The sequence below is a fragment of the Pygoscelis adeliae genome, unplaced genomic scaffold (genome assembly GCF_000699105.1).
Source record: "Pygoscelis adeliae isolate BGI_AS28 unplaced genomic scaffold, ASM69910v1 Scaffold175, whole genome shotgun sequence".
Taxonomy (NCBI): domain Eukaryota; kingdom Metazoa; phylum Chordata; class Aves; order Sphenisciformes; family Spheniscidae; genus Pygoscelis; species Pygoscelis adeliae.
In genome coordinates, this window is record NW_008824941.1 from 1325153 (window position 1) to 1334868 (window position 9716).

Here is a 9716-nt window from a genome sequence, read left to right on the forward strand (position 1 = left end):
TTACCCTTCTGATTCTCTCCCCCATCCCACCAGGGGGGGGAGAGTGAGCGAGCAGCTGTGTGGTGCTCACTTGCCAGCTGAGGTTAAACCACGTCAACCAGATAGTCCATTTGCTGGAACAGTTATTAAACTACAGAAGTTCTCTAGCACACATGCAAATGAAAGCCTGGGGCTTTACATCAACGGCCACTGTATGGGACACGAAGCGCTGTGCTGCACCCCGGCCTTTGTGCATTTCACACCACAGCTAACATTTGTTACCCAAGATCGCTTCTGCTTAACTTGTCTCAGATTTGATCTGAAGGACGTATTTGGTATTATCACAATGTCTATTGCCTCTTGCCCAACTAGACACAGTTCTCAGGTTTTTTGAATAGTATCAAATGCTACAAGATAAAGAGATAAGAGACGAGATTTAAGTATTTTAAGGTACTTTTATTTAATAAATAACTTCAGTAATAGCACTGTAAAAAGTGAACATCTGTTAAAATAAAAAGGCACTTAAAACAAGAATATGACTATGATGCAGATTGAATGGTCAAAGGCAAATATACATGGCACATGTCAAGAATGATGTGTGACTCATGTCACATGACAAACTACGCAATCTTAGCTACAGGGTGAAGGCAAATTTACAGCTAAGACTGCCCAAAAAAAAGGAAAAAAGAAAGCTTGTGTTGATACAAAAATATTACAAAAAGAATCGCAACCAAATACGTTAAAAAGATTAGAAGGGTGACAAAGCACCAGGCTTTAAACCAAGGAAACATTACAGAATAAAGACACGGTATGACGTAAGGCCCTTATGTGTTTTGAGGAAGTCTTGGTAAGGTACTTCATGATACTGCCACCCAGGGCTTGAATTCACAAAGAAAAACTAAGCAAGTTACCAGTCAGCAACTTTTTCAGTAATGGCACGTGTTTTAAAGCTATTTTTTTCCTTCTTAGCATTCTTCTCAAACCCTTTCATTTTAACCATAACCTGGCAATAAGCAACTTAAAAATTACAAGTAAGTATGCACACACTTTTCAGTCTTTTACACTGCTCGCTTCCAACTTACTCAACTTACCATATACTTAATCACATGTCTAGCAAGTAGAAGACCAATTAACCACCCGCTCCATGCTACATGAGTTTAATTATATCTGCAAACTCAAGCCCTGATTTCCCTGTAAAGCTAAAAGTTTAATACTAAATGGCTAGGCAGAGCCCTCATGCTGATCGCTTCAACCATGTCCCTCCCGGTCACGCCACAGCGGTATCGCACCCTGCAGAAGACCTGGATTCACAGCACGGGAGTGGAGAAGGTCAAAAAGGCACCATGTGACCTTAGCTGATGAGGCTACACAGTCTCAAGTTTTTTTTGTCAGACCCCTGGCACTGATTACTTTTATTTGCAAAAAAAAAAAAAAAATTACATATGGTACATTTTCAAAACCTGCACAGGAAAACAAACCTATATGTAATGAATTAGTAAAATCACTGCAGTTTGCCCTAAAACTATCTTACTGTGACTACAAAAATTGCTATGCTGCATACAGTGTTGTGAAGTTATACAAGCAGTGTTCATTTTCCCTCATATTTAGGATTGACCACAGTTGTCACTGCACTCTTGTAAATAGGATTTTCACCCTAGAAAAAGAAAAATATTTGTATTAACATTAAAAGAGATGAAAAGAGCACTGTGTTTGCGAGAAGTGTAAAAATTAGCCTAAGAAATTAGCTTAAGAAATTACCCATTAATGTTTTGTTTGTACACACAAACAGCTTAAGTCAAACTAGTTTTCCCTCTAGCAACTTGAACAAAAGCATGCTCAGCTAATAAAGCAAAGGGTTAGGGCACGGTCCTGTTCAGTTTACACCACAGATTTCCTTCAAAGCTGCTGAGCCTCGTACGGCCATCGGTCTGCAGCCCATGATGTTTTGTAAAGAAGAATACATTGTTTGAAACCGTGACCGACCACAGACCACATCCTGCTATAATAAACATTTAAATAGCTTATCTTGTATTATAATTTAATTCTAGAAACAACGTGGAAAGGCTTGTACTATTTTGATAACACACATTCAGCATACACATATTGAACATTTAGTACTCGTCATTCTCATTTTATTCCTGCAGGTCCCCCAGCCCCCATATGCACAACATGCACGGTTAAAACTAAGAAACTTCTGTACTTGTGCAAATGCTGTAATAGAAACATTATTACTACTGATATGAGAAATGCCTACAGAACAACCGCTTACATGTCTCTTGCCGAGATTTGAAAACCTCCAAGTTAAGCTTATTTTAAGCTTCCTTTGTTCCCAGGTTTCCTTTTATCTCAGTAAATCTTACTCCATTTATAGCGTCCTTGCACACCTAAGATGAACAGCTTGAACTCAATATTAATAGATAAATCTTAGTAGAACTAAGGGCTACCGCTGGGACGCTACTGACACAGCCCGGATCTGCAGTGCTGTGCTCTTATCGCAACTGAACTTCAACCTTACCAATATGAAGCTCTTCCGTGCATACACAAGTAATTCCCGAGGAAATTCAGTACAGTGCAGATGTCAGCCTGAGTGCAGTTCTGGCCAGAATTGTATCTGGCCTTCATCAGCAGTAAGGGAATCTCTCTCCCTTTGAAGTTCCCCCAATCGGAGATGGCCTATATAACCATACTAATTCGATTCTACTCTATTAAATTACACAGCACTTAAAATATTTCAGGTTAAAACAATTTTTCCTACAATTGTCAATTAAAGTCAATTAAAGGAAATCCTCCCCCTAGACACACAAACACCAGGTGTGTCTGTTTTTCAGGGTCATAAACCTGGAAAAATCAACAGGGAATACCACAGGATGTGCCAAAAGGTGACGAGGCAAGCAAGAAACCAACTTGGTGTGAAATTTTCATATTACGATTCCTGGAAAGTTTGTTGCCCTCTATTTGCAAGATGTGGTATGGGGCAGGTAACTGGTCTACCCCAACCGCAGCAGCTGCTGCTAAGGAAGGCCACTGAGCTGGTGTACTGCCTACTGCCTTTCCATCACGGTTCCTTGCACAGAAAAAGGGTGTTTCTCCTTAAAGTTGGCCTCTCTACATGCAAAGAGCAATGAGGCACATCCAATCCCACCTAGACCTGAGAGACTCCAGCCTGGTCTCTCAAGTCCAGCCCGGAACCTGGATTGCTGGACAACGGAAGTCAAGGTTCTCTGTTCACTCCTATCAAGATCTGAGTCAGTGTCATCTGGCTTGCGGTGAATGAGGAACAAGGTGGCCAGCGCTGGCTATACTTTACAAACACACAGTAACAGCAAATGACCCTTCTATCAGTTCCCAGGCCAGCTCTGTCTTGATTAAATCACGTGTATCAGCTACTGGTTTGGAAAGGAATGGGGAGGGTTGTGGTTTTTTTTTTAAATCATGGCAATACAGTGTTGTGGCTAGTTCTCAGCCAGACAAATCAATCAATGCAACATTAACCCCCCCTCCAATATTTTTAATAAAAAGCTTTGCAATGGTAAGATGTAAATGAAACTGGAAAAACATCCAGGGATGAGGGATTTAAGCTGTAACTGAAGCATCTCATTATGCCTCAAAGTTCTTGGCAATGTACGTTGTTTCTTTCCTAGACAAGCTGTAATGGAGAATTCTTAAAAATATGAATCAGTAAAGTTTATAATGCAGAGAAAGTCTGTAAGCTTAATAGGCTGTATCATATGGAGACTAGAAGATACTGCACAGCTTTTCAAGGGCAAGGCATTATGTAATACTTGTTACACTCTGTTTGTAACCTTCAACATTTTGCAAAACAGACTACTCCCAGCACATAAAGAAAGGTATATGTTTACATTTTCTCATTTGTAAGAGAGAGAGAACTTCTTTCAGATAGTGTAGGAATCGGTCTAAAGGTTAGGACTAAAACTTGGAAATTTGCAGGGTGCTGCTCATGCAACTATCTGAATTTGGAATCAGGTTTAAAATGCAATTTGCATAGTAAGAGTGTAAATTTTTTACTATAATGCTTTTTCAAGAGAAATCAGAATTTGGAATTTACATGCTCTTTATTTAGCATAAGCTCTATTCACAAAAAAGTTGAAACGCTGTACTGTCTTCCCTTCTACTTGCATTTTAAGATCCCAGGAACTCTCAGAAGCACGCAGTGGGATTTAGGTCACTGAATAGGGCACTTCACTAGGTGTCTCCCCACGTCAGTCGAGTGTCTCAGCTCCCAGTACAAATAATGGAGATTTAGTCAATACACAGAGAACTATTCAGCTTAACCCAACCTTACGTTTCATCAGCTAAATGGCTCTTGAGGCTCTACTGCCTATAACAGCAACATAGGCGCCTGATGGATTTGCAAGTCCTTCCCTGCTATCTTCTGTTAAGACAGGCAGCGACAGCCCTGGCCTTTCCAGCCATACTTGATCACCGTGTCCCAGCCCTGGCTTGGCGAGGTCTTCTACAGACAGCTTATCATTAAAACTAACTTGGAGGTAGTAAATGAATGTCCACTAGTCCAACACGACTCTCACCGCGCTTAGGGCCCCTCACAGCTGGCACATGGTACAGACTTTCAGAGATTAGCAGCATTCCAGATTTTTAACTGGCCACTACAACATGGTATTCCAAACTTGCTGTCTTGGACAAATACCGCTGTTTTTAAATAAACCCGTTTTCTTTACACCACTGCAGAGAATACACTGGTTTAAGCATGCAAAGTTAGGGAAAACACTTTTGCCACATGCCCCTATAAATGAAAACACCATGCACACTTAAACCAAAATAAACATTAACAAACAATAACTATATACAAGATCAAGTGAAATACATTAAAATAAAGAGGGAGGTATTTAAAAAAAAGGTACCTTCAGCAGAGAATAAAGAGCTATGTTCTTGCAACAGTACTCGTTTTCAACTAGACTGGGCTGTTCAGAGGATAACAGTTCAGTCTAGTGTTGCATAAAGATGAACCTATTATATAGGATGTTTGATTAACTTTCTTACTCCTTTTTTCTCCATGGACTTACTGTTTCAACACTTAAACTACCTTTATAGTGGGTTTAAGTCCTAAGTCACTGCAAGAAACTGCACTCCAGAATATTTAAATTCATCCACATACATTGTCCACGAGCTGGTTCTTACTATTTTCAGCTCTCATTAATATCCACCATTACTTCACAGTAACAGAAAACGAGTCCTCTGTCAACCTGTAAATACGGCCATCTCATCAGAGTATGAAGCAAAGGCCACGGTTAAGGGCAATACAGACAACAGAGGGCGTCATCTACCATGGCTGGAAGACTAGAGGAAAGCAGCTAGCCTGCTATTAAGTAAATACTCTCTTAATGGCACAAATCTAAACCAGACAGGCAGTGAAGACAGTAAGGCCCAACAGCGGCGAAAGGACACTAAGTCAGTAGCTATGCTGCAGGTCAAGGACAAACTGAACTCGGTTCAACCTAGCTGGCTTGAGCACCAACTGCAAGGATACCGTGGAGACAAGTCATTCACATCATCGTGGACCAGGACTGCTGACGTATTTGGGCACCTGGTCCACAACAAGCTTCGTGGTGCTGCAGTTTACTCACTGCAGTAACCAACCCACGTGTGTGTATGACCGCTGTGGAATAGGGGAAGGGTCACACGAACTGCACACAGTTTATTTTATTGTATACATATACACCTGGAGGGAACCTACTGCAGTGTATTTTTCTTGTAATGGGATTTCAGATGACTTTCTTGCCTTGGCAATACAAGACAACTCTTTCTTCACCTAAATGAAAAGTTACTTCAACAATCTAAAACCACCAGAAAATCTTAATTACAGGAGAAAGGATGATTTTCTTCTTTTACTTCCTGTGGTTCACCTATTCTGCCAATACTGATCTCCTTTTCGGTGGCCAATAAAGCTAAACCCACCCACCCCCCTCCCCAAAGTTCTGATATTTCTATGATTACCAAAAAGGAGTCGTGTTTACAAAATCCATACTCTTTCATACTTTAAACTTCGCAGTGAGTGAAACAAACAAAAGGCCAGAAGTCAATCCCTGCATTTACACAAGAGGAAAGCTTTCTGCAAGAAGTATGTTTTGAGGAGAAACGGCAGCACTGAAGACATTAGATCCTGAAAGAGTCATGGGGTAGAGAACAAGAGCACAGAATGGAAGTTACACACCGTATGGTTTGTTAGATGCTTGTCCTGCATGCAACAGAAAGTACACAATTAAGTGTATAGCAGAAGAGAAGGTAACAGAGACTTAACCAGATGGATTATGTGAAATGTTAGAAAGGAACAAGAACTCCATTTCCTCCCCAGAATAATCACCTCTGAGAACGAAAATGGAAAGGAGGTGAATGTGGTCGGTGTGGCAAGCAAAATGAACAGTTTAAAATCAATTTTGGAGTGAAATGATTGCAAAGAGAAACGGAAAGTGTATTTCAGCAAGGAAGGGCTCAGAATGCTAGACAAAAGTATTTGAGATCGTTGTCACAGTGAGGACAGATAAGAGCTTAAATACTCTTAATTCCTGCTTTCTCCCCTCATTTTTCCTTTACAAAATCTTCTGAGCGCAACACTGAAAAACGGAGACAGCAGACAGAATAAAATTAGAGATACAGATCCTTCCCTTCCACTGGCTCCTGAAAAGAGCCCTTGGATACTTAAAGGGACGTGCTGCCTTCCTGACTTCTTCGTTCCCCTCCCTCTGATCTGATCTCTATACTACTTATCTCTCAATGCTCTTCTGACATCCATTCCCCATCTCATCCTCTCTTTCTCACTCCTTCCCCAGCAGCTGGGGATCCAAGGGAAGGAGGAGAACACCTAAACCATTCAAAAAAGTGCAACCTCAAAGTCTACAGAAGATATCCATCACTTCTGTTTTACTGACTTGCTCTTCTGGATACTGCCGTTTCTGAACTCAGCATTTCCAAACAGAAACGAGGTGTTCAGGCAGAGTTTAGGAGGGACTAAAACTGGGGGAAAATGCATCTGGAGGGGACAAGAACATTTCCTCCTCTCTTACTAATGTTTTTTTTCTGTGGAAGCCCTCAAGCTGGCTAGGCTACGAGGACTGTGATTTTGCCAGTTTCAATAGAAACAGGGATGGAAAAAATAAGACGCATATTTAATTATCAAGTCAGTAGACTATATGTATTTCACACTTTAAATACAGGCTAGTTCTATACTAGGTTAATAAGCCAAAGCAGTGGGGGGGGAAACCATTTGTAAGGCTACTCTGAATGTTGCCAGAGTTATTCTAATAAAAACAGTGATATTTATAGGCTGGGATATGTGAGGAATATCTAAACTAGCTTTGCAAACATATCAACTTTAAGCAAACTGACTGCTGATTTGAGGAAATAGAAGACAAACCCTCCCCTGAACGCTGCGTCTCTCTGCAATCTGAAGAGCTTCTTCAATTCTAACAGCTGTTCTATTATATGTCCACATATTTATCCCCCCCCCAAATCACTTGTAAAATAGTTTAAGCCAGTACTGGTGGTATTAGTAAGTAAGCAATCTTGCTGTCAAAACAAGTTAAAAATTTTCAAGCTGCATTCTTTAAAACCCCAGAATCAAAGCAGCAGTAGATAAACTGAGCAAGACTCAAACTGTGATTAACTGACTGTGACACACAGTGAGTTTGAAGTGACATGCAAAGGAAAAAAAAAAGCAAGAAAATGAAAGAAGATACAAACTGAGACTTAGAGACCAGCTTTACGTCCATAGTTTGGATTCTTGAAATTGTTAATAGGGCTCTTGTATATTGGATTTTCTTGCTGAAGTAAAAGAAATGGTCAGTGTCGAATAATTCAACAGGAAAAAAAGAAAAGTAACATTCTCAACTATCACCGAAAAAATCATGCTATATGTAGAGAAAAATGTTAGTAATATTTTTTCCAGCATATAATTAATTAATTTTCTTAAATAAAACCAAAAGACTTCCTAGGAAATCTTTTAAAAATTATTCTCTCATCAAGCATATGTGGGTGTTGACTTCTACAGAAGGGTAGCGAAGGGTTTTTGATTAGCAGATTCCTAAAACTTCCCAGAGGCAGTGACCCTATAGCCTATGTAAGCCTATAGACCATAGGCTTGGTTTTCTTGCATACGTTTCCGTTGACAATGGGTTGGGAAGATTTCAACAAACCAGTACCAGCCATGATTTTGTGACCAGTTATTGAAATCCCCCAACTAAACCTGTATGAGTATTTACAAGATCTCTTTCATAAGCATAAAATTTTCTTCTTCATTTTATACAAAAGCAACTCTCATCTTCTAATAAACGTTTTAATAATATGTTGTAAGGTGTGGTAGAACTGCAAAGCTGAACTATTCTGTCACCATCACATTTTCTCTCTGAAATTTTATTTCGACTGAAGTTACTACTCGCTTTTCTAACCAAGAGGTACTTCTCAAAGAAGAACTTTTTTTGGTTTTTTTTTCTTTTTTTTTTTTTTTTCTGCTAGTGGTAACACATAACATGTTTTAAAGTTGGCTTAAAATAAGGATATTTTTGTTCCTCCATAGGCCAAAAGACAGGAATACAATCTGAAACATTTAAGGCACATGAACAAAAACCTTCTATTCTTCCTCAAGTACTGTAGCTTTTATACAGATAAAAGCCTCTTGACTTACCGTATCCCACTTGGCATTCATCTTCTCCTTTTCAAATTTAGCAAATTCTCTTCTGTCATGAATGATCATTAGTAGTTTCCAAATCAGTAATAATGCAAGTCCAATAAGAACAATTCCAGCAACCACACCAGCTACAATGGGAATGATGTCAGGGCCACTGGGGCATTCTAGGGAACAAAGCGAGGGAAGCATGATTTTACAAAATGGTAAAGGTAATGCATATCCAGATGCTTTTAAAATTTTATTTTGTACTGAAGCCAGTATTTTGAATATCAGAGATATGCCAATACTATTTTCCTTTCAAATAATGGAAGTTTTGGAATGTGTACGTCCTGTAACATTCCAGCTTATTTTTATCCTTCTAATTTGCATTTAATCTTAGCAATAGAACAATTCATGTTCTGATGATAAAGTCTACACACTGTAACCCCTTAAGCTGTTCATCAGAAGCACTAGAGTAAAGTGACTAACAATTGTACTTTAAACATGCAAGAGCTCCAAGTCAAAGGTGATGCTGGAGGGATAAACCAGCTAGAGTACAAATGCAAATTAGCAAAACAATCCCCACATACTCTATCAACAGCGTTACAGAAAAAGGGTGTTCCTCGTTTTACCTCAGATGGCTGCTATTGTTAGTAGCTAATACATAGCGATAAGGAATAACCTTGCTTCTGAGACAGATTTTTTTTTTTTTTTTTAGGATTTTTCCTCATCTTGGGAATTGATCTCTGCTGAAATAAAATTTAAAAAAAAAAAGGGGCACATCTTTGGATAAAAGTATCATGCACTTTCAAAATAAGTGAATTATGTGTTTGAAAAGAGTAATACAGATGCAAAATAATTTAAGGTGACTCACAATAATCCTCCAAAATAAAACCTGACTCTTTATTAATATAAAAGTCTCAATAATCACAAACTGAACAAGGGCTTTTGCAGAGCTCAATGCACAGACTGAAGGAGTCAGAAGCAAATAAATGCAACTCCTGTGCTGTCAATAGGAACACTGCTTCCCCCCAAGCTGCAGATTCCTAGTCTTGGTAGCTGCCTCTGCAGGAATGAGGGAAGCGGGAAGGGACACAGC

At 39.4% G+C, this 9716-nt stretch overlaps 1 protein-coding gene across 1 annotated transcript in view; it reads right to left on the reverse strand.

Moving 5' to 3' along the window:
- Window positions 1-414: 414 nt before the first annotated feature.
- ITGB1 (integrin, beta 1 (fibronectin receptor, beta polypeptide, antigen CD29 includes MDF2, MSK12)) overlaps window positions 415-9716 on the reverse strand; it is a 45857-nt gene continuing 36555 nt past the window's right edge. The window contains exons 15-16 of the mRNA XM_009325556.1: window positions 8636-8802; window positions 415-1633 (exon numbers count right to left, since the gene is read on the reverse strand). Of these exons, the coding sequence (XP_009323831.1) occupies window positions 1568-1633; window positions 8636-8802 (233 nt within the window). The 3' untranslated portion in view covers window positions 415-1567. The remainder of the gene's footprint in view (window positions 1634-8635; window positions 8803-9716) is intronic.